Source organism: Misgurnus anguillicaudatus, chromosome 20 (assembly GCF_027580225.2).
Source record: "Misgurnus anguillicaudatus chromosome 20, ASM2758022v2, whole genome shotgun sequence".
NCBI classification, from domain to species: Eukaryota; Metazoa; Chordata; class Actinopteri; order Cypriniformes; family Cobitidae; genus Misgurnus; species Misgurnus anguillicaudatus.
The window spans coordinates 16,863,973-16,890,142 of record NC_073356.2 but is presented as its reverse complement, the minus strand read 5'-3'; the positions used below and the strand labels follow the sequence as shown (position 1 = coordinate 16,890,142).

General features: G+C 41.0%; 1 protein-coding gene across 6 annotated transcripts in view; it reads right to left on the bottom strand.

Annotated features, from left to right (window-relative positions):
• The window catches only part of runx1t1 (RUNX1 partner transcriptional co-repressor 1), a 116,490-nt gene that overhangs the window by 16,176 nt on the left and 74,144 nt on the right, over nucleotides 1–26,170 (bottom strand). For 5 of the 6 annotated variants that reach the window (XM_055219773.2, XM_055219772.2, XM_055219769.2 and 2 more), the window contains exons 2-9: nucleotides 22,068–22,205; nucleotides 20,015–20,256; nucleotides 17,099–17,188; nucleotides 14,037–14,218; nucleotides 7,209–7,459; nucleotides 5,609–5,706; nucleotides 4,789–4,990; nucleotides 4,280–4,348 (exon numbers count right to left, since the gene is read on the bottom strand). In XM_055219773.2, the coding sequence (XP_055075748.1) occupies nucleotides 4,280–4,348; nucleotides 4,789–4,990; nucleotides 5,609–5,706; nucleotides 7,209–7,459; nucleotides 14,037–14,218; nucleotides 17,099–17,188; nucleotides 20,015–20,256; nucleotides 22,068–22,182 (1,249 nt within the window). In that variant the 5' untranslated portion in view covers nucleotides 22,183–22,205. The remainder of the gene's footprint in view (nucleotides 1–4,279; nucleotides 4,349–4,788; nucleotides 4,991–5,608; nucleotides 5,707–7,208; nucleotides 7,460–14,036; nucleotides 14,219–17,098; nucleotides 17,189–20,014; nucleotides 20,257–22,067; nucleotides 22,206–26,170) is intronic. The other variant, XM_055219770.2, reaches the window with a different exon arrangement.

The window sequence follows — 26,170 nt, the reverse complement described above, 5'->3', positions numbered from 1 at the left end:
GAGTATGAGAAACGTGCTTTACCTTTAGCTGGTTGGGTGCGTGGGCCAGAGTGATGGGCATTCATGTACTGCTGCGCCAACTTTGCCGCTGCCAGTCCTGAGTCCGGTTCGTGTTCCTTCACCCAGGTACGGCTGTCATAAGGAAGTACTCGAAGCAGCTGCTCCAAGATGATCAGCTCACCGACTTCCTCTGGCGTATGCAGATCTGGGCGTACCCATCGGTTGAAAAGATTCCGCAGACGATGATAGGTTTCTGCTGGAGACTCACCCTCTGGTACCGTTGTTGCCCGGAACCGTTGCCGATACGTTTCTGCTGAGATGTTGAATTTTTCCAGCAATGCATCCTTCAGGTGATCATAGTCATCCGCGAGGTCCTCATCCATAGCGAGGTAAGCCTCAAGTGCCTGACCTGTCAGTAATGGCACCAGCCGACAACTCCACTCCTCTCTAGGCCACTGCCATGTTCGGGCCAGTCGCTCAAATCGCCGCAGATAGCTCTCGATGTCGTCCCCTGGCTGTAGGGCAGGCACCGGTGTCTCCGTTCTGCGTATAGGCGAGCTTGGCTGTGGGTGTTGTCTGGTTGCATTTGCGGATACTCTCCGAAATCCAGGGGTCGGTAGATCCATCCGCAAACTCCCACCATCACTCGGGGATAGGGCTGTTCTGACTGTATGCTGGATGCTCTCTCGAAGCCCCTGTAGCTCTGACACATACCTTTCCTCCCTGGCTTGCTGTGCGTCGAGGAATTCCCTCATCAGACCCGCCAGGCTTGCTGTGAAAGGGCCGCGGGACTCGCTGGGTTTGCTAGGCGCTCCAGGGAGCTCAGCTATTGACCCCTCTGAGGCCTCTTCTCCCCCTGATGTCATGCTGTCCCAAGCTTTGTCCTCCTTAGCCTCCGTTCTTGCGTGTGAACGCAGACCCGGCCTCTTTCCCTTTGGTGCTTTCTTACGGGTAGCCATCCCACTTCTGACACCAAATGTGATATATCGGACTTGTAATGATTCAAAAAAATGATGGTAAATGATGGCTCAACCCGTAAGTACTCTTCAGAGTAAGGTGGTGTTTATTTATACGTGCACCAAAGTATTCCAGCAGTGAGGTATATATATACAGTGACTCAAAAAGAATAACCCAAAGTACCAAAACAATGATGACAAAAATAATAAACAAAATAAACTTAGGTAAAAACGCTATTCACTGTACAAATATATTTACAGTCACTCTCAGTATCCACTATATACAGGTAGGTTTTGCTCACGGCACCGCAGTAGCACGCTCGCTCGACTTGGTAAACAAGCCCTGTACTGGAGTCTGGCTGCAGCTTATAAAGGCCAGACTCCGCCCCTTTTTCGGGCTACCTCATTATAGCCCAGGTAGGTATTACATTTCCTTCATCTTCCACTTTAAGATCACTTAATAATAACATAATACCAACATAATAATAACATAACAACAAAACAAACCCCCGATCATAAATAATGATCAAAACAATAATAACATAACAATTATTGTTCTCTCTTCCAAATCTCAATTTCTGGGCACCCCTACACAAAAACACAAATGGTTTCACCGGGTTCTGGCTCACTGCGCCGGCGCGGCGCTGACTGATGACGTCATAAGCGATCGCCTTCCCATGGCTCGAGTTCGCCCGTCTAGCTGCCAGCAACCCGATTACACCAACAAACAATACAATAATTCACAATAAAACAAGACAAATAGACGAAGGGTATGTGTGATTTATCCAGTATAAACAACAGAGGGGAAGTATGAATGTTGGATGAAAACTGAACACTACTGGGAATGCGTGTGCACCCGCAACTCCAAGAGCGGCATCTACGGGTAAGTAAGGGTATGTGTGTGTGTGTGTGGATGTGTGTGTGTGTGTGCGTATGTGTGCCAGTGCTGTCGCTTGCAGCGGTGAAGGACGTGAGGGATCTCACTACTTCACACGCCGAAAGATGGCGCCAGATCAAACAAAAACAATGATGTTGTTTACTGACGCTCTGGAGCAGCGTGGAATTGTGGGATTTGTAGTCTTTAACTTTAGCCATATCAGACGAGAACGAGAAATCACATTGATGGATAAGGTAATCAAGTCTTATAAATGTTGCGTTTGATGACATCGTTTATTTGATTATGTAAGTTTATATGTGATGTTCAAAACGAAATTGTTAGTCATATTGATATTACAGTATTAGTCCAAATTCGATGGTAAACACAGCTCAGAATTAAGTTTTCAACTTACAATCTACAATGATTTTTCACATAATGTATTGACAGTACAAATCTTATTGTGAAGTGTCTTAAAATTACCATTTATATTGCTGTACAATACCTTTTGATGTGCATATCCTCCGCGGGAAGACGCGCTGATTACAATCTACACACTAATGTTGTGATTAATATAATAGCATACGTTTTTTGAAGGGTTACGAATCAAAACAACTCACCCATCGCGTAAAACACAAGCAGGATCAGAATCTCGGTCTAGTTAAATGTTGTTGTGAAGCTCTCTCCATCCAGATAATATAAATGTGCATTCATCTTTGCCATGTTATATTCATTTAGTTGACTAGTGGTATACACTGATTTAAAAAATAAATATGAAAGGCATTAATCAAAACACTTACTTTGTCATATTAAGAACACTGTCATTGCTGCTGTCATCCTTGGGACGTCGTCGCTTAACTTTTTTCACAACGATCAGCTAGAAAATGTTTGGTCCTGCTCTATTTTCGTTGACTTCGAATAAAATAATTGAAAGTTTTTCATAAGATCCTCTGCGGTCAATGTGTTAGCATGACAGAAGCTTGATGCTGTCGTGTGAGAACAAGCAACAGCCGGCATTTTTCAGTCACCCGAGGTTTATCAATGCCATCAAAATGATTATTTTGTTTTTGTTTGTTTGTTGATCACAAAGTACAAAGTAGATGAGGAAAACTAGGATTCTCTGTGTGTATTCAACGCGCCACCACTGTTGTTTACAATACGTGGAATGGTGCGCTGTGATTTGTTGAGCGGATTTATTGCATTCTGCAGAGAAGAAGGACTGGCGTTTGTCGCGTTTAAACGGATAGTTCGGCCAAAAACGATATTAAACCCATTATTTACTCACCCCAAAGCCGTCCAAGTTGCACATGTCCATTGTTTTTCAGACAAACACATTTTCGGATATTTTAGAAAATATTTTAGATCTTTCTGTTGATTAAATGTAATGTTACGGGGTCCAGCAATAGTCCACGACCTTCAAGTCCAAAAAAAGTGCGTCCATCCTTCACAAATTAAATCCAAACGGCTCCAGGATGATAAACAAAGGTCTTCTGAGGGTAATCCGTGCGGTGTTGTTGTAGAAATATCCATATTTAAAATTGTATAAGCGTAATTAACTAGCTTCCGGTAGCGCCGCCATCTTAGACTCAGGAGAGAGTATTAGCGTAGTGTACGCACTTTTCTTAGTGACGTATGACAAATTCGGAGGGCGGGGGACAGAGCAGCAGCAGAGAAACCGCTGTATGCTGCGTAAGCGCTCATCCTGAATGCGGATGACTCTAAGATGGCGGCGCTACCGGAAGGTTGTTAATTACGTTAATAACATTTTAAATATGGAGATTTCTACAACAACACCGCACGGATTACCCTCAGAAGACCTTTGTTTATCATCCTGGAGCCGTTTGGATTTAATTTGTGAAGGATGGACGCACTTTTTTTGGACTTGAAGGTCGTGGACTATTGCTGGACCCCGTAACATTACATTTAATCAACAGAAAGATCTAAAATATTTTCTAAAATATCCGAAAATGTGTTTGTCTGAAAAACAATGGACATATGCAACTCGGACAGCTTGGGGGTGAGTAAATCATGGGTTTAATATTGTTTTTGGCCAAACTATCCCTTTAAGGAAAAAACAAAGAAAGATGACAGAATAACACGGAGGATATCGGATTTTGCATAAAATTAAGGATTTACTTTTTAATACTGATCTGATACAATACTGATTTTGGTGGTAACTCTTTTTTTTAAATGGCATTTATCACGTTACGAAACCAAACTCTTCAAATACAACCATATTCAAAAGTATTACAAAGTTTTGTGTCTTTTGTATTTGACTCTGCAGTCCTGCATACACATACACAGTTAACTGACTTACTGATTACATTTCAGACAGCTTGTAAATCATAGTCAGCATTTGAAAAAGCTCTTTTTGAATGATTTAGTTTTGATTTTCCACCTGTGCTTATGTGTGCATGTTTAAAAGAAGCAATAAAGAGAGCATGCTAACCAGCTTTCTTCCAGATCTCTTCGGGTACGTATCCAGATACAGGCCTGTGAAGAAGCTCCCTGTGAATGTCTGGAAAAGAGAAAAAGATGGAGTCAGGTTTTGATGTCAATTCTTAAACCAGACCGCTGATAAGCGGTTTGACATGCAGAGCGTCAATCATTTAAAAAAATCTAGGGGTGCTGATCGGATGTGGCTTTAAAGGGCAAGTTCAACTCCCTAATAAAAATTCTATCATCATTTACTCACTCGCATGTTGCTACAAGATATTTTGAGGAAAGACCCTAACCAAATCAATCAGCAGCACCATTGTCTTCCATAGTAGGACAAAAGAATATTATGGAAGTGAATGGTGCTTCAGATCGATTGAAATTATTATCTAATTTTTGATGGAGGTGGCGCTAAGCGGCTTTTACACAACATATACACAAATATTGTATAAAATGTGATTCTCTGTCAACATGTGCTGCAGAGATTATTGATGCACTTCCTTTTTTGAACATGTTATGTACCTAAATTGTTGCTTTCTTGACTGGCGGGGCTCTGCTGTCTGGACTGACTGCTGCTGGAGCTGCTGGTCTTCTTCAGGTCTTCAGCATCGCTGTAACGACGGATCCAGTAGTTGAGCTCCTCCCTGTCTGCCTCCTGACACCTCCGCAAAACTGTCAGGGAGCGACGTGTCTTCTCCACCATATCCATGATGCAGTTCAGGAGCTGTGGGGGAGACACACGTACAGTGTTACAAACATGTCATTACTCTAAACTAAACAGACTAATTTAGATATAAAATACCAGACGGTTAAGACTGAATAGTGATTATGTTTATAGTCACTAAAACACACCCAGATGAAAATACAATAGCTTAGAGGTTGCCCTTTAATAGCTTAACAGATTTTGGCTGTGTCTTTTCTTAATATATCAACACCGTCTCAGATGTTTCTCCTAAAATATGGTAAGAAAGCATAACATCATCAAAATCAAAAATGTTCATATTGAAATCTTTCACTTTACAGACTTTGATATCTGCAAAACTGATAGTTGGTGACATTGTTGAGGTGTTCAAGCTTCCTAAAGTCGAGAAACATCTGAGAGGTGGTAGCTCAGAGCAGCCTTAACTCAGCTGTGTAAAGATGCCTTAGCAGAATCTCATCCCTTTGTGATTTTTCTTCCCTAAGGGAATAAACATGCAAGCACACAGAAATGCACTGGCAAACACATTTTTCATTTTGTTTCCACACTTTTCATGTCATGTTTTCATTCCTCGTTCTCTCTTACATGCACACACGCACACACACACACACACGTACTGGATAGTAATAAAAATGTTATTACTTTTCTTACATGGTCAAGGTGCTTCCACTCTTCTGCCCATTCTCTGTCTGTGAGTCTGTGATCTATGACTTCCTCTTGCCGTGTACTGCCGTGCATCCCTGAGACAGAGCACAGAGAGACAGAGCATGTTAAACGTGTTACTATTTGAGCCCTGATTCTTCATTTCTCTTGCTTGCCCTCAGTGCCGTGTCGTGCCCGTCTGTTTCTCAGCCATAGCTCACTCGCTCCCTGACATCCTCCATCGCTCATGCGCTCCTCATTCCTCTCACGCCCTCATCCTTCACTCGGATCACCCGTGGTGCCTGCGGGCACGCTCGCACCCTCTCCCCATGCGGTACCAAACAGAGCTGACGGGCTCACGTATATCTCCTGCATATATCACCTCCTAACGCGCCTGAGTATTTTTAGCACATTTAAGCCCGATATAGCTTGCTGCTTTTATGTAAACCTCAAATAATTTTATAAAGAGTTTATGTTCCTGATCTGACTAAAGCCTGCAGGATTTTTGCACTCATATAAGATCTTTTCCTTATCACACTGTGCGACATGGATCGTTTAAACTTTGGTACAACAGGCATGTAGACTGTACGATGATGACATGGAAGCTTCGGCGGCTGCGTCACACGTTAGCTCAACGTCACCAGCATGGTAAACAAATACCTGTATGCAGGTCGTAGCAGCAATCACACTTTCAGAAAACTATCGTAGGCTATCTTTGGATGCAAGACCGTCTTTGAACCTCTCTCACTGTATGACATAGGAACACAGATGAAGAGCCACGATCACAGAAATCGTGACGATTGTTTCACAATGGCAATCTTTCGTCTGGGACAGCCAATAATCGTGCAGTGTATCCTGGGCTTAAGACTTGCCTGATTTAACTTCTAATGCTGTGTTCAGACCAGCCGTGGTAGAGGCGTCAAGCGTGAGTGATTTTAAATGTTAAGTCAATGTGAAGACGCGTTGACGCGCGTCTGGAGGTCTCGCGGCGCGAATGTTGCGTTAAGTGCGGCCCGGTGGACGCAATTCCGCCTCATTCGTGCATTTAGTTCACACGAATTGAACGCGCGAGTTGAAATTTTTAAACTTTGGCGGAAAAACGTGCCGCGTTAACCAATCAGGAGCTTGCTCTAGTAGTGACGTGATTGCAAAAAACAAGCGGAGTCGCAGAAGCCCCTCCCATGACGCGAATTTTTTCGCGTGAATGTCTCGATGACTAGAATTTCATGCGCGGCTTTCACTGCATGGTTTATTAATGTGGCATCTCACGAAAGATTAGATAGAGAGACAGACAGACAAACAGACAGCTATGGAAAATGTAAGAACTTTTGGACATTTATGGCTCTAACAATCCAGCGCTATCTCACGAGAATTCGTACATATTGGCTAATTCGTATTCATTCACGACCACATTCGTAAGTTTTGGTACGATTTGCCTTGACCAATGTGACGTTGGGGTTAGGTGCGGAGTTAGGTTTAGATTTTTTGTACATTTTTGCATAATTAACTCTGTATGAATTTATACGAATTAGCTAACTTGTAAAATATGTAAGAACTCTCGTGAGATCAGGCTGAATAATCATAAACCACCCTCTCTTACCCAGAGGTCGAGGCCGGTCACGGATCTCACGGTGGTTGGGGTGGCGGTAAGAGTCTCTGTAGTGGTGTGCGATGGCCATGTCATCCAGGCGGTAGTGCTGCGGAGGGGGCGGTGTGGGGTGAGGCAGGCCGTTGGGCTGGTAGGAGAGCCCGTTGGAGGGACTGAAGCGCTGCCCAGGGCTGATAGTGCAGGGCCTCTTGCTGGGGTGCTCGGGGTGGAGAGGCTCCCGCTCAAAGCCGTTCTCTTTGGTTCTAGATCGGAGAGAAACATCCAGAATGATTTAAAGCACAAGAGATAAAAATGCTTTGAATGAATGCATTTTTGGGGGGCAATGCATTAATCCCTGTAATGTACTGATTTTGTTTGGATTTAATTGATTCTTGGGTTTAGCATCTTTAGAGGACAGCCGGTATTGCAAGTGATAAACAATTGTTTTATACAAAATGATTTTTATGACTAAAGAATTCTAGTTTTTTGAACCACATTGTTTTTGCAAGTGTATTAAAATCAACATTTCAAATGAATTGATTCTCAAAAATGACTTTTCGGTGCTACTGTAATGTACTGTACTTTCCTCCACTGTGGTCATACAATGTGAAACTGCTCCTGTGGCAGTCAGAGTCATCTTCTGAAAAGCAGTTACAAAGTCTCCGCTAAGCACCTTGTTGTCAGTAAAGGGAGGTCCTGACTGAGCCCACATAAGAGATCTGTGCTTACAGAAGCCAGTCAGCGCCGCAACCCCCTGGGGTCTCACATCAACCTGATCTCACGAATTTCCGTGGCATGGTCGCGGAATTTTGTGCTCATTTTTCCGTGACATTCTCACGGATCTCCGCATATTTCCGTGGCCCTGCCACGGACTTTCTTTTCCGTGGCATTCTCACGGATTGGTTACTCAACTGTTTTGTCCTGTTTTCTTGCCATTGTCGCTTCGGTTTAGGGTTAGATTTACATAAAATGACATCCCTACCCAAACCCAACTCTAACCCCAATGCCAGGTGACAATTGATTAAAGTTTAGAAAATATAAAAGAATACATCAGAAAAAATTGTATAAACCAATACTTACAGTGACAAAGTAACGCAAGCACCAAATCTAACCCTAAACCGAAGCGACAATGGTTTGAAAATAGGAAAAAGCAGTTAAGTAACCAATCCGTGAGAATGCCACGGAAAAGAAAGTCCGTGGCAGGGCCACGGAAATATGCGGAGATCCGTGAGAATGTCACGGAAAAATGAGCACAAAATTCCGTGACTATCCCACGGAACTTTGTGAGATCATGTTGCTCACATCGCTCTGCCCTTCACTTTCATGTGTCACAAGACCAGGTATTCATAGACACCAACACTTCTGTGGATATGCTTGTGTGAGTCGCTCCATGTGTGCCGGGAGGTAGTCGGCCTTCGGTTGCCTCTAAAAGAGACCGAACTTCCTAATGAGCCGCTTTTATGAGCTGCTAATGCGCATCAATCACCGTCCATATGCTCCTCAAAGCAACCTCTCTCCTCCACCCACACCTCTACAACACAGCTGCATTTATTTTACCCCCGTCTCATGCATTTTAATGCCAATTCTAATTCTGTCCATTCTTTGCGAACTCGTGCTTCTGATTCGGGTAAGAGCTTGGTGGGTTTTTCAAGTGTTTTCATCACTATCATGTGTCAGGCACAGTAGATGTCTTTTATTTTTGCATTTTTCAATTGAAAAAAAATCACAGGCTTTCCTGTAGCTAGACTGGTAGGTAGAGAATGAAGGATGGGTTGGATTCCCAGGTAATGCATAGTCTGCAAAAATGTACAGCCTGAACGCACTGCATACTGTAAATGCGCATTTAAGTTAAAGGTGCCAACGAATGCATTGGAATAATATTTTAAATTGTTCTCTGATATCTACATAGAAGGTATGTGGTTTGATTAAGAAAAATGTTTTTACATGTCCATTTACAACCCTAAGATTTGCCCTTAGAAAGAAATGGTCTATTATTATCTTATTTGAAAGAGTCATGAATAATAATGTTGAGCTCTGCTCTGATTGGCTGTTTCTCAGAGCAGTTTAGTTCAGTAGCTCTGAGTGCATGTAAAAGATCTTATGTTTGAGTCTGTATCAGACGAAGATGCAGATTTTGAGGAATAATCAATTATTCTGAGATTGAAAATGAACGTTTCTGAGTGGTAAGTTTGTGTTTTTTCATTGGACCAGCAAAAAGTAACTGTAACCTCAAACGTCCGCCTAATCGTTAGCATTAACTAGCATATAGCCCTAACTCAGCAGTCACAACTTTGTTTTTAGCATTGTAACTACATTGTAATGAATTTAATGTTAATTTAATGTTGAAGGGTACATCACGACTATAATGTCACAGTATGTTGACAGGGTTCCCACACCTTAGTTAACTCCAAATTCAAGGACCTTTCAAAGACTTTCCAGGTCCAATACCCTCAAATTCAAGGACTAAATGGGTAACACAGTCTCACCCCATGTCGTCAATATTTGACGACACTTGACCATTCATCAATATGTGACGCGGAGGGTATACCTTTCGCGTCATTTTTTGACGAACTGGGGACTTCAATACTATTACGTCCGTTGCATTCTCTTCTCCTATTTTCTTACCATTTTCGCGTCGGTTTAGTGTTAGATTACGCAAAATTAAACAGTGTACGCGAAATTAAACAGTGTACGCGAAATTAAACAGTTGTCACCTGGCGTTGGAGTTAGAAACAGTTGTCACCTGGCGTTGGGGTTAGAGTTAGGTTTAGGTAGGGATGTCATTATGTAAATCTAACCCTAAACCGACGCGAAAATGGTAAGAAAATAGGAGAAGAGAATGCAACGGACGTAATAGTATTGAAGTCCCCAGTTCGTCAAAAAATGACGCGAAAGGTATACCCTCCGCGTCACATATTGACAAATGGTCAAGTGTCGTCAAATATTGACGACATGGGGTGAGACTGGGTTGAAATGTGGGGACACATTTTAAGTGAGAGCAAGGTTACATCGTGTTACCTTTTAAAGTACATTGTTACAGTTCCCTTTCGAGGGAACTAGCGCTGCGTCCCTGCGGTGACACTTCGGGGACGCCTCCAGGGGTAAGTGCGTCTGAATGTGTATATCAAATTCAACCAATGGTGAGACTTAACGATAAAGATAGGGTGACGCCGGAGCCCGGAAGTATATCGCTATCTGAAATATTGCCAAAAATGGCCTTACAGGGACGCAGGAAGTATGGCAAGGGAGACGCAGCGTCTCGTTCCCTCAGGGAACAACCGTTACATACGTAACCCGAGACGTTTTCATTTGTCAAACACAACTATACAAAAAGCATTTTGGTATGAATCAACATTCGCATACAGAATATATAAGCATTTAGCATGTAAACAGTTTAGCACGTGTGCTTAAAAGGCTAGAATTTTATGATATTATCCTACACTACACAGAGAATAATATGGATTTTTTTCCAAAAAACAGCTCGCATAAAATAGATTCAAGCACTTTCAATGACCTGTATCTATGTATGTATATATTTCAAAAACTTCCCAGGGCCTTGAATTCCCCGCCCAGATTCACAAACTTTCAAGGATTTCAAGGACCCGTGGGAACCCTGTGTTGAGATCGGCCTGTTTTCCAGCGGTCTTTTGCATGCACAAGGTTTACATACACTCTTAAAACGTCCCTATCTAGACACATCTCTGTGTTATTATTGAAACAACTTTTTATATTGTTTTAACACATCTTGTGTTGTCCCTTTTATTTATTTGAACACAAAATGACCCATAATGTGTTAAAATGACCCATAATGTGTTAAAGGGCACCTATGGTCCGATTCACGATTTTAAAGGCGGACTCCATGATGTTTGAAAGCCAATGTTGATATGAAATCACCTAAACAAACACGCCTCTTCCCCAATAGAATCTGGACCTTCTGTTGATAGACCCGCCCCACACATACGCAACCCGGCAAGGATGTCGGTTAGTAGACACGCTCCTTACTGCTGATTGGCTATAAGTGTGTTTTGGTAGTCGGCCCGTCTCCATTTCCAAAGCGCTTTTCAAACATCGTGGACTCCGCCTTTAACATTTCCTTTGGTGTGTAAGTATGCGTTAGTACGTTAACAATATGCAAAAGGTACATACCCCTACAAAAACCATGCGTGCATAAACCATGCAAACACATTGCATTATACCAAATAACAAGCAATGTTTTTAGCAATGAAATCGGTTCCCTTTAAATAACATAACACAAAGATGTGAAAAAAATGATCTCATCCTTTCTTACATCCTCCGAGTGTAAGAATGAGGAAACAATAGCGTTTGAAGCTCACAATATGTCATTACCATGTACAGAACTCTTATTATTCATCTATGCCTAGGTAAATACATTTTAAAATTTAACATTTTAAAATACATTTATTTTATTTACAATTTCTAAATGTAATTTTATTACGCTTACATTTTTGTATAGTGACAACTAACTGTATAATTAACAGTGTAGCAAGCAACCAATTTGCAAAATAGCTCAAAATAGCTGTACTAGTTTCATGTATGTATGTATCACTCTGTGATCTCTTTCTTATGACAAAACACAATTAGATATCTAAACATCTGTGGTTCACCGTAGTCTGTGAACTGAATCTGAACCTCATTTTAAATACATTTTTTTTACTATACTAAATGTATAGGGGTTGCAAAGCACAATGGAATATTTTATTCAAATAAGTCTCTGCACACATTTCTCTTCTAAATGAGGAGCACCGCACCACCAGCGCTTTCTCGGGTGCATTCTAGCCGTATTTTCCCAATCCTTTGATATTAATTAGACTGAAGTGACCGTACATTGTGCTCTGTGATTAAGGACAGCATAGTTCCCTTTCAAATTCCAATATTGCGCTCTCTTTCACCTCCTTATTGTGAGCGCGCTGAGCCGAGCTAAGCAGAAACAGAATCGCTTAGCCAGCCGTATCTGAGCTGACTTTCATCTGTATGTGTTATCAACTATGTCCCCAGACTCACCCAGCCATGCATTAGAGATCATGAAAAATGTGCTGTTATTAAAATAACAGAATAGACAGATTTAAAAAATAAAAAGAATAAAGTACAGAATATAAGGCTTTAATAAGCTGAGCTGATATTAATGTTATATTAAATTTTATATTTTGGAGCTTTTGGTTGACATATAAAAGCTTTTTCCTCTACTTTGCTCTGGGTTTCTGGTGCTAACCCTTAGTCATTTCATCTAAGTGAGGAACGGCAAGTCACTTTCCTAAAAGAATAACATATTATCTGTCTATCTCTGAAGTATCTTTATTCTCCAGATGTGTCTGGTTCCTTCAGGTTCTGCTCCATTAAAGGGAACCGTCGACTTTTCAAATGGTGCATGACAATATAGACACTCGTAACCTGCTGACACATTTCTATTTGCCTCCAGCTGTTTTTAAAAGTATCTATTTCAAGTATATTTTATTTTTTATTATTTAGGTTTATGCAGTTTACAGGTTATTGAAGGAGACCAATCTAACCAGACTAAACAAACCATCTAAGCTAGATGTAAACACTTTTTCAGCAGCGTACTGGAAAGTAACAGGAAACAGGTTTGGTGCCATTTTTGCAGAAATGGAACTCTGAAGAAAAATATTTTAAACTTTTAGGGGTGGTTTCCCAGACAGGGCTTACCCTAGTCCGGGACTAAAATGCATGTTTAAGCTGTTTTAATTTACAAAAAATTTGTCCTGTTTAATTTTAATGTATTTTGTTGACATTGTTTTGTCTTAAGATGCACACCTGTAGTGTTTCTTATAAGGTATGTTTGTAAAAAAACATAATATAGATAAGGCCTATTCCTGGATTAACCTAAACCCTTTCCGGGAAACCGCCCCTTAGACTTTTTTAGCATAACTAATAAAATATTCACTATAGATGATTTCATGCGCGCATGTTGTCTCAGTTACACGCTTGAACCAAAGTAAACTTCCGGTCTGTATTTTTTTATCGGTCTGGCTATTGGCTAAACCAACCTGATCTCGCGAATTTCCGTGGGATAGTCACATAATTTTTTGCTAATTTTTCCGTGGCATTCTCACGGAGTGGTTACTCAACTGTTTTGTCCAGTTTTCTTTCCATTGTCGCTTTGGTTTAGGGTTAGATTAACATAAAATGACATCCTTACCCAAACCCAACTCTAACCCCAACGCCAGGCAACAATTGTTTAAAGTTTAGAAAATATATAAAAGAAAAAAATCTGTAAAATACTATAAACCAATACTTACAGTGACATCCTAACGCAAACACCAAATCTAACCCTAAACCGAAGCGTCAATGGTTTAAAAATAGGAAAAAGCAGTTGAGTAACCAACTCAACCAAAATCCGTGAGAATGCCACGGAAAAGAAAGTCCACGGCAGGGCCACAGAAAAATGCGGAGATCCGTCAGAATGCCACGGAATGCCATTATATACATTCATTTTACACAATATCAATAGCTCAGTATAATGGCTGATACGCGTTAGGAATAATATATAAAGGTAATTTACTTGTCATTTATTTTTACTGTTATCAGAAATACACTACTGTAAAACGGCTCTGTTGATGTTAATTCTATGTGAAGGTTGCGTTTAGTCCGCAAAACCCAGTTTGTTTATTTTGTTGCTGCTGAAACCGTCTATAGTCATTTCTATTCAGATGGTTTCCCAGGCCTGGAATCACAAAACAGTCTAGTCTAGTAGTTTTAACTACTGAACTACTACTGTTTGAGCTTGTCATTATTCATTTGACCTGCCTTACAATCAAATGGGAATGATATGAGTAATGATATGAGTTTATGGTGAAGGCTCACCTGTCAGGCGTCCTCCTCTTGCCGTTCTCATTCACATCCATCAGAAGTTCAGATGAGTCAACAGGTGAGGTGGTGCTGGTGTCCAGCAGGAGCTGCTCGTGTTGGGCGAGATATTGAGCTGGGTTCTGCTTGGCCAGCCGTGCACAGTGCACAAGCTCCCTCTGTAGTAGTGGCAGGTTGGCCTGTAGGGGGAGATAGCGATCAGGCTGTGGTAAAGAGACAGACTTGCAGAATAATCACAAACTTGTCCACAAGGCTTTAAAGACCATTTTTGTTTACTCATTATTATCATTACAGGTACACTCTTTTGAAATAAAGACACTCTTGTGCAGTTTCAAGCAGCACTCTATTGTGACCCGAAACATGCATTAGTGCCCCGGCCCCTTGATATAAGCAATCACGGTCAACATGGAAAGTGACATCTTCAAAGCAGATGGTTTGGGGGGAGCAACGTTCGCTTTCTGACTCTAACTCATTTCCGCCACGTCTTAGTCGTGATTGCTAGCTGGTTTGGCTTTCTCCGAAAGCACTCGGAGGCCTCGCCACTTCAAAGACATGCGGAGGACCATTTTCACAGCAGATGAAAGGTTTTCCCGAACCCCCATACAGGAACAGTCGGACTATTTCTGCATCCAAACAGCACAAGGTGATAGTAGAGGATGATGCCTATTTTGTCTCTTTGTGCTTCTCTGTCTCCGTTTCTTTGTTTTCTTTCTTTCTCTCTGGCCTGTGACTTCGATCTAAGACTATAATCAGACGTGTTTTCAGCTCTGAAATATTCTTCGGCGCTCTCCCACAGTGTGCCATTTCAGTGATGTAGTGTCTAAAATTAGGACGAGTGCTTTGATTGAATGCTGAACGAACGTTCGTACATGAAGTGCGGCATACGCAGATTAAAAAGAAAAAATATTATTTAGATAAATGTTAATGTTGATAGTGGAGATTGTTTATAAGGAACATCCTGGTCTCTAGCTGTATAAGGTCTGGTCGGGGTTTGCAATGATAATTACCAGAGGACAGTAAAATTGCTTTGACCTTTTGTGACCTCGGACTTTCATTGAATGAAAGTCCTCATAGTAAGTGACAGTTCACATGTCGTGCTGTGAATAATGTATTTTAAGATGAACAACATCAAACAATCCAATTTAAGTGATGATCGACTTTGTATAGAGAGAATACAATTATCTTAATAGTAAAAAAAATTATTATATGAATAATTCATAAAAAAATGTGTTCTTACACGAAGTGAAAACAACACATTTGGCAAGAGTTGCACTGCGAACAATTTACACAGAAATGAGTTTGATTGATTTGTAACGGAGACCCAATGTTTTTATGATGCAATACCGTAAACACAACTCTGTATTCATGTTTATAGGTGTATAAACACTTGCAGCGATTTGACAATCGAACAAAGCGTTGGGTTTGGTTATGTCAAAGGGTGTTTTCCAGCCCTCTGCTGCTGTGTGGTCTATTAGCGCACAGCTAGTTGGAAACTAGCATATCAAACGCAAGCCGCAAAGCAGTTTGCCACGTATGTGTAATCCTCGCTTCCTCTCCACTGCTAGCTAGCATGTGGCGAAGCGTCGACTCTGTCACGCTGAGTACGTCCCTGAGCAATGAGCCGCGGATCCGCAGAGGAACACGCGTGCTTACGGGCTTTATGGAGCCTGCTAAACGAAACGTCGGCCAAATTTATCCAAATCCATTTAGAGAGACAAACAAAAGCAATCGACACAAAGGCCATCATCTGGCACCGAGTCCGAATTACATCATTAACATGATGCGCTCTGCCCTTCCTGTAAACGCTCCCGCGCAAACCCGGCTCTGACGGGAGGGTCGCTAGACGACATTAGCCTAATGAAAAAACGCTGCTAATGCACATTGTTGCAGCTGCGCTTCTGCACACTTATAAAAGCCCCTGTTCCCACAGCCATATGGTATTTGTCATTAAAGGCTCCTTTGAGGAAAACCACTAAAATTAGACGAAAGGGAGAAAGGGAGCGAGAAAAAAACACAAGTTGCATCTTTGATAACACCCCTCCTGACTGGATGATACAGTAACCATATGGTGCGGAGTTGCGGGGAGAGAGAGAGCCAGGGAAGTGTCCCTGTACGCTCTTCTACATCCGTCATCGACCGGCTTGAGCCCAATTTCTAGACATGCAGATGCCCGGAACAAGCAGTGGACAAGATGAAATGCCTGTGAACGGCGAGTGCCGCATCAAACGTAGTAAACAACACAGATTGGATCCATCGCTTATTTCATAATTACGAAAAGGAATATGGAGAGAGTCAATGCACAAGGGAACAATGGGGGTAGATAAAAAGGGTGGAAAACAAGAAGGCTAGAGTGCAACGCATAATAGCTGTCATTTATGAGCAGATGAAAATGAATGGCTAACGATCGAGGGTGGACAGATACACCAGTTACCATATGGATCAAAGCTCATGAGAATTGAATCTCAAACATGTGTCCGTTTCTCTAAATGGCAAAAATTTAAAAATTATATATTCAGTCACCAAGCAACAATTTCAATCTCAAACAAGATAATGAAAATATGCAATGTATAATTCAAATATAATGTCCTTAGTTGAAAGAATAATATGCACTGTGTGCTTATTTGAACATCTGGGTTATGTGCTCCAACATAAACACATCTAACTAAAATAAGAAGCACGGTGACAAATGGGCGGCAGAGGGGCCAAAGGTTGATGCTCTCCCATATGCTTACAACAGCTTGTCTCACTGTGGTAATGGTTTCAGATGTGCTCTCTGAAATTTAGTGTGAGAACACCAACTTCAGCAAGTATCCCTAAATAGACGCATCGTGCTTGGGGACAAAGCCGTACAGTGCACATCATATTCGCACTTTTTAAAATATTTACAAAAGACATCCCATTGAGCAGGAAACCCAATGCTTTTCTGCTCGTGTATCCATTTAAAGCCTTGTTCCTGCGTTAGAAGTGAGGGATGAAAACATTGAGAGCTAATGGATGAAATATGCACATCTGTGTCTCGGTTGTTTTAATGTCTTCCAGATCGCTCGCTTGTGCAATACCTTCAGAAACGGGATGACAAAAGGTCGGAGTGGGAAGTTGGTCGCTTCTTGCAGTTTGGAGTGGAATTCCTCAATGGTTAAAGTGGAGTTCTGCAGGGAGAGAAAAAGAACGGGTGAGAAGAAAACGCACGAATACATGTGGAAAACATTATGCGATAATATTACTTATTGGAGGCAAAACTATATCCTGCTGGAGATTGAATGATTTGAAGGCTTTAATGGGAGGCATGTGGACGGCTGTGGTGAAAGTCCACGTATGGGGAAGTTTGATCTGGTGGCTTTTACATGTGCGAACGCTGACCACATCATCGTTGCTTTAGTGAATACACATGAATGCAAACACATGGATAATATAACAACATGCATAGGGGTGTGCGAGGCGCGGGGTTAGTTGTAACACGGACTGTTTACATTGTTGCACAAGGTTGAGCGTTTTGTTTTTCTGGTCTTTTTTCACGCTGTCAAAAGACGATCTTCCGCAAATTATTGGAAATGTAAAATGTTTTTACAGAGTTATTGATGAACGAGGGTTTTGGTGGCATGTAAGTAATTTTTTCATTATATGTTTTTGCGTTTTTTAAGTTGGGTGTGTAAAATATCAAATCTCATATTAATCAGTGTCTTGTTGACTAAAACATAGCATCGTTTTGAAATATGTCTGCAGCTCTTAGCAACTTTTTTGGTGGGCTTGAAAAAATATTTTGACCCAGTGGGGGTTAATTGTAATGCTGCGTTTACACCAACCGCGGTAGAGGCGGCAAGCGCGGGTGATTTACATGTTAAGTAAATGCGAAGATGTGATAAGGCATCCTGCGTTGCGTTACACGCGGTAAGCGCGGAACGCGCAAATTGAGCGTTGCCGCGGTAAACGCGAGAGTTGAAAAATCTGAATTTCGTCGGATTTCCGCGCAGCGTTAACCAATCAGGACCTTGCTGTAGTAGTGACGTGATTACAGAAAGCGAGTTGAGTGGTGGAGTCTCAGCTGAGTCGCAGAAGCCCCTCCCATGACGCGAATTTCCGCGTGAATGTCTCGAATGACTAGAATTTCACGCGCGGCTTTCACGCGCAAATGAAGCGAGTAAACTCAAATGTTCAAGCGTCCAACTATGCGCGAATAGCACGTTTTTGCTGCCTCTAGCGTGGTTGGTGTAAACGCAGCATAACGCTGTGTTACAACTAACTCCTCAGCACTTACGATATGAAAACCGCGAACGTTAGCGCAATTCTTGCCGTTGTTTTAAATAGGCTACACACAAATGATTGTTGGTTGCCAACAAAATAAATGTGCCTGTTTTATAAAAAATCATGTGTCAAATTTATTTTTGTTCATATATTTAATAAGGTCACGTCAAAGATTGAAATCATCATGAAATGAATGGTTAAAATCAGACTTTGATGCTCATTATCTCAGAATTTGATTTTGAAACTGTAGTATGGTTACAGATTGGGTCACATATAAAAAATGCTTTGTCATAATTGTGCTTTTTTTCTCACATATTTAGACATTTGTATCCATTTATAATTGAACTATTGTTAGAAAAGGGCTGAATGAATGAATACAGTGTGGATACCTGTCTAGACAGATATATAAACAATATCCACTTCAAGTATACAGACAAAATAGTATTGAAATATTTGCATGCAAACTTCATTTTTAGCAAGTGTTACAACTAACCCCCTGCCGGTTACAATTAACCCCACCTATGGGGTAAGTTGTAACGTTTGCACTTCTGTCACGTTTGGTGTAATTGTCCAGGAATGGTAAGTACTAGAATCAAACTTCAAATGGTCATTTGTAGCAGAGATGTGTTGCTATAATTAATCAAACTCAAATATTTTTCATGATTGACCCAAAACCAAAAAGCGTTAAGTTGTGCCCCGCTCTCCCCTATATATTAAACGCAGTAAGCGACGACGGAAAATATACGGTTTAAAAACCGTCCATGTTCGCTACTGAAACGCCACATATCTGGTCTCCCTGTAGTGTAAAAAGCAATGACTAATTTCTATCTCTCCTGCTTCTGCTTTATTCTCCTTTTAACAGACAGATAGGACGCCAACACTATTTTCAATTTTCTTGATGTTATTTCTGAGCGAGCTAGCACGAGGGAAGACAGAAATAAGAGCGTGGAGTCATACATTTGAGAAAAATACGCAGGCTTTTTTCCCCCTCATTTCCCAGACCTGAATTTTGTTACATTAGGCTTACATCTGTTCATCCAGATTGCAGCGGCCTGTTTGACAGCCAGAAAGCCTCCTGAGCTTTTCTCCGGCATCGGTGGCGCTAATTAAGTGTGTCACTCTTTTCAATAAGGCAGAGTGGGGAGCGCATTAAAAAGAGCCACGGAAGCCAAGGGGACACGAGGAAGCCTCTGCGTGTAGACACAGCAAAAAATAAACAAATGCCCGCCGCAAAAAGAGCTTGGGTTTGAAATGCCTAATTAAAGCAGCCCTCCTCTAGAACAGCCAGCTATTTCGCCATTGTTTATTCCATAACTACATATTAACGAAAATAGCGCTGTACTGCGGGTAATGGAGCGCATCTCGTCTTTTAGATTTGAGTGTTTCTACATGTAGCTAGACTTGTAGCTACAGATGTATCCAATTTAATAGGTGTTGGACAAGGCTTTATTTTCCCAAGAGCTTTTTGATGAAGGCCAAACAAGATCCTTTTCAGTGGCAGGAACGCAAAACAAATACAGTTCTACTGTCTGTACGGGCAGCAGACACAATAATCAGCGATCTCCCGGCACTATTCAAGATATATTTGTGCTACACTATATTAGGAAATCCATCCCATTGAAGTTACTATTTTCACAACATGCAATTGTACAGAAATGTGCAATTAAAATCAACAAAAATAACATTTTCGTCATAATAGCAATAAATAACAGGTTTTGTAATTGCTAACTTACCACAAGGCCCAACACCAGCGTCCGCACTCGCTCTCCTATCTCGGGTGAGATGTCATTGCCAAACTGTTGCAGCGTCGTAAGGAAACGTTTAAGCTTGCTGAGTTGCCTCGCGCCGCAGGCTGGTGGGAGCTGCTGATTGGCCAGCGAGGAGGAAGATGAAGACGAAGGCCCGTTGCTGAAGCCATTGGGCGGAGATGGAGCTCCGTTAAGCGCAGTGGGAGAGTGACTGGTGCCGTTGGTTACTAAAGGAAGCAGAATTTCTATTAACTATGTAATAATTTTTGTAACCCAAAATCTCTAAATGCAATAAATGCAACTTGAGCCTCTGTCAAAAATGACATCGCAGTTTCAGTGCTTCAACAAGGCTCTCGTGACAGCGAAACATTTGTTTTGAATCAGCCACGGCAGCTTTGAGACGGAAACCAAGCGTTCTTGCTTCCATACATCAGACGTATTAAGTCCAGGGGAGGAGAAAATGTGCGGTCGAGCGCCCCCCACGCCACGATGAGAAACATACGTGGCGGAGGGATGCAGCTCGGACTCGACGTCTCTCTAATGAGATTAGGCTGCGTGATAGCCTCGTTTGCCTGGCCTCCCTCCAACCCAACAGAAACGAGATACTTGAGCCGCATCTGGTAACAATTACATGGAGGGGAAATCAAAGCGCTTGCTTTGTTAAACCTTCAAAATGTATAATTAGAGTCTGCCTTTAAAAAGGCTCCGGATTGCTTCAGACCCAGCTTGCTTTTTTGTCTTTTTTTCATAAGCGCTAATTGCAGAGTCCGAGCGATCTGTTTTTAGGGACGTAACATCTGAGAAAAAATCGTGTTACTGTTGTTGACAGCGCACCGCTGCTCAATTACGCTGACATGGTGCTGGGCGGCTGTAACATGCATGGCTTTGATAGTAAGGTCTCCTGGGCTGGCATGTGTGAAGCTTGTGGTGGCATCAGCTAGCGTACACACTGAAACATCTAAAAGGTTGGACACCGCAGTGCCCAGATGAATATGAGAAAATGTAGGGTATGTTAACTATAACATACATTGAAGTGAACTTAAAGAAATGGATCTCTTTAAAGATAAACCTAAAGTATCTTCCCGCTCAGCTTGGACCTGCAGGAATGTCCTTGCTGATTTATGATGTCAATGTTGAAACTTGTAGGATGGACCATGATGTGAAACACAACAGTAATCCTAGGTCACCCTTAAGCCTGATAAAGATGCACATATGGGTGATTCTCGCAAAATTAGACTTATGAGATGTCATGAAACATTTTGCTAAAACATCTCTTTATGTACTATTTAGCACATGATTTCAAATGACATACAAACCAATGTTGTTGTTTTTTCCACATTTAAGGGGAACATTTTCATTACCGCAACGTGTCTATGACTGAATTTGGGTTCTTTGACATGGAAAATTTATAATTAAAAAATCAAAAAAATAAAAAGCTTCAGTGCATGTTATACTATGAACATTTACAGTAAAGAAACATGTGGTATTTGGTGATTATTGGTAAATGTAGAGACAATAATAAGGAATATAAATGTGTCCAATACCAATTTTCTCATCCTCCGCAACAATTTTCAATCATTGTTTAAGCCTTCAATGAACTAACATTTTCAAAAAACAAAATTTGTTGGAAGGGACATAATTGACTGTGACACTTAAGATGGCTACCAGGTAAGCAGTTCTTATTTTTTCTCTCCAGATAAAAGTTAAAATTTTGTTTGTCATAGTATCAGACAACTTTTTAGTTCTCATTACCGAAACATGAGTTTGTAAATTCATGTATTAAATAGCATGTTGCAGTAATGATAATTTTTGATAATGATAATCTAAAAAATGTAAAAAATTCTATAGAAAATATTTTTTAAATCCTCTAAAAATAATGAATGTAGTAAGTTCAGACGTTAATCTTATATGTGCAAAAAAAAGAAAAGAAAAAAAAACGATGCTGGACACCTTCTAAATCTGGATTTTGTATGAATCACCCATATGCTCTCCTACCCCCGTATTTTTGGTGTATAGGCCGTGTGCATGGAGTACTTACATGCAGTAGGGGTGAAGGAGCTTGTCCGGGGAGCTCCCTGCGTTGTGGGGGGAGGAGGCATGGTGGGCGGAGTTAACCTGGACTGTGTTTTCACATCAGCAGGTGAGTCGGGCATGGTGGAGCGCTTCTCACTGCGATCTACGGGAGAAAAAGTGGAACAGTTCTTGTGAGACTTCAGCGATAGTCCAACAGCTGCCTTTATGTAGCACCTGAGCTCACACACTCATACCTACATACACATTTCATGCCTTTAGAGAGTTCATAGATAGTAACAGCCGTCAAATTCCAGCTGTCATGACCATTTCCCTACTGATCAAAGAGACCAGCGGTACTCTCATTAAAAATCGTTTTGGTAATCTAAAGTAACACCACAGAGATATCCAAACAAAGGTGTACTGTCTAATGTACAATGTTATAGCATCTGAAGAAATTGTGAGTGGTGCTTTCCTATGCAAGACTTGCATGGTGGTTACCAGGGCCTTGCTACACAGCCCACGCCCAATTTATCAAAATTGTAAATCTTATTACATAGACAAATAATAACACAACCCTCCTCAACAATACCCATTAACTGATGCATTATTATACTGTATGTCTATAGCACATATAATGCAGTCTAAACACTTGGGGTTAGAGCTTTTTTAAAGTATGAACAATAGTAAAATTTATGATTTCCTTGGGAAAAAACACTAATATCAATACAAAATCACGTTCCTGTATATCTCAGTGGTAGAGCATTGCGTTAGCAGCGCAGGGAACACACATACTAATAAAATGTATACTTTGTAATGCATTGCAAGTGCTTTGGATAAAAGTGCCTGCCAAATGCATAAAATCGTTTCTTTTTTGCACCCTCAGATTTCAGATTTTCAAATAGTGGAATCTTAACCAAAAAAAATTGACCCTTGCGAGTGCGACTGGTATTATCAAGTGGCTGTACTTAACATCCACATGAGATGTAAAAAAGGCTGGGAAACGAGGAAGACAGATAGGGATAGAGATGAAAGTACAGTACGAGCCCCTGCTGCTATCAGAGTCAAGGGGACACCCAGGACATCTGTAATCAGGAAAGTCAAGGTGTACGTCCCAGACACAGGGCAGCTACTCGCCCTGCCACGGTGACCCCAGCATCAGTCATGTCCTTCAGGAGCCCCCATTGTCAATGTGTAATGTTGTGGGCTGTCATATTTAGGACTTTTGACCCTGTTCTTGACTTCTGACCTGACTCTGACGCTCTCTAAATCAATAAGACAGAAGTGAGCAGATTGCTACACTAGACCACATTTGAAGCATATGAGTGACATCTTACAGACCTCTGCATCTAAAACAGTGGCCACTTTAACAGACCAGAGACGCTGATCAGAAGATTAGTAATAAGATGCTGGGTCGACAGCATTAATATTTGGACAAGAACAGACTGATTATTTAAAACAGCAAATGACAGCCACGGTCTCTCTTTTAAGGGCCCTAACATACACTTAGCGCAAAGTGTTTATTGCTAGTTTTAGCCCGGCGCAGTTATAATTTTCATGTTCAGCGTCACGTGTTTGAATAGCAAATGCATTTGTGCCCATTTGTAAGCCCATGCCCGTTCTGGTCTGAAAACGAGGTGTGTTCAGACGCATTGTTGGCGCGTTGCTATTTTGAGACAACTTAACTAGACTAGCCCATTGACCAACTAAAACCTGCTCTAAAGTCTAAAGTCAATGGCGCAATATTGTTTTTGTTACCTTTTTAATGAGCGCGTTAGTAATATGTGCGGGACAACAACGCGCATTTGCTTTTTACACGCATGGATGCGAAGCAGCACACAAATGTTTGTAAATATGAAAAATTAAAGGATTAAAATGTAAAAGATTATTATTGAGTCTTTTGGACATCAATTAGGACAGTTAACAGGACTTTTGAAGGCGTGAAGAGCTGCTTTAAGCAGAAGGTAAGCAGAGGTTTTTAGAGGTTTTTTTTTACTTTTAAAAAGTGCTAATATTGCATTTGTTTCGTTTTTTTAAATGTTACCGCTCGGATTTATTGTGCATGATGTCTTTGTACCTTTTGATATGGTGAGATGAGAACCATTTTTAAGTAATATTTTATAAAACACCAAGGGCGCTGTCCGAGTGCTGAAATCTCCTGTTTGTTACAAATAAAGTATTTTTGCTTATGCAACCCCTTTTTTGCATATTTGTAAATTATTTTTATAAAAAATTTGAGATTACAGTGGTCATGCATCATACTTTACCAGCAATTAAAACACTGCTTATTTTACTTATTACTTCATTACTGAATTAACGACGTTTAAAGAGAAACAAAGCTATAATTACAAATAAAACCATTTCAATAAATAAAACACAACGCATTTTTTTACATCAATCTTAAACTGTGGTCTTCTTCCTCTGCTTACAGTTTTTCCGCTTACAAACTCCGCCATGTAAATAAGCAATCCGCCCTTGGCGCGAGTGTAACTGGCTTTTAAAGGGGATGAGAGATGAAACTCTCATCGGTTTATTGCACGTTACGCCCAAAACACACCCATTACTAGGGCCCTATAATTTCCGCGATCACGGAATCGCGGACGGAATCGCAGAATTGGCTAATTAACACGGAATCTAGTATTAACGCGGAATTTTGCGGAATTTTACATATTTTGAATAAAATTATGTTTTTGTGTGGGAGACGAACGTATGTCTGGGGGAAATGCAGACCGGGGGAAGTAAATCTGGGCAACACGCCCCCTCCCGTCATTTCAGACCCCCTCCAAAACACTGAAACCATGGTGAAGCGGCTCTCCACGACTCTGCTTTCGTCAGCGAAAAAATTAAAAAATTCGACGCTAAGCACTTAGTTCCGAGCAGGTCTCACATGACTTTTATGTGACCGTAGAACTGTTATTTTGGAAGTTTAGTCAACACTCTGTTCACGGTGAGCGCAAAGATACATGCACTCTCTCATCCATGTCTGTGATCATCACTGTACCTCTCACTTGCCCGCGCTCACGCATCTGTCCGAAGTGCGAACACAAATCCTCATGTATTTGTTCAGTTTTATGCATTTCAAGCGAGCTGAGGCAAACTAACTATCCCTCGCATTTAAAATATAATCATCTGCATCATGGCGCCGCTCTCTGTCTCTCTTTCGCTCGCCCGTGCAATGAGCTGCGTGCTCATGCTGTCCTAAGTCAGACCACTATCCTGTGTATGTTTGTAAAGTTATATGCATTTCAAGCGATTGTGTATAAAATATGGATCGCGATCCGCTGGATTGATGTGTTTAAGGCACTTCTGAAGGCACCACTGCTTTGACACCTTGTTGTAGCCTCCTGCAACAACACTAAAAAACAATGCATTGAATTGAGTTGTGTGTGTGCGTGCGCGCGTGTGCGTGTGTATGTGCATGTGTAAATGCATCTTTTATAGTCATTAAGTAATTCTGTTATCCAGTTTTTCCCCCAAATCATTTACATTTTAATCATTAACATTAAAGGCACACTCTTTTTATAACTAAAATAAAAGTAAAGGGTAAAAAATATAATTTCCAAAAATTAAAACGGATAAAATGGAATTTGGAAAAATTTAAATAGAGAAAACGGAATTTGGGAAAAAATAAAACGGAAGTTGGGAAAAAATAAAACGGGTTTTATAGGGCCCTACATTACTCATTACGAGAATAGAAACAACCCTTTTAGACTGCGCTAGGCGCACAAACCATTTTCCCATCGTTAAATTAGCAAAAGTGGACTTTTAGACCCTGCACTTAAATCGTTAAAATAGGGTCCTTCAAGTCTTTATATTGCCTGTAATTATTTTATTCATTAAGCACTGTAGTAGTAAGTAAAATATCCTGGAATTAGCAATAGTAACTATATTTTTACTCAAGAGATGAAAAACCAATTTTTTTACCCATTTATTTGTCTGCCAGGTGAAAATCTGAGTGCTTAGAAAAGTGATAGCGCACCCGTCCTCAATAAGCGACGTGATTTGAAGCATCATTTATATTTGTAGCGTAACTGATGCAGGATGTGTTTTATGCCAAAAGTGATACTTAGGATACATGGTTTGTTTAAATCAACCTTAAGTGTATGTACAATAGCAACGGTGATGTCCCAC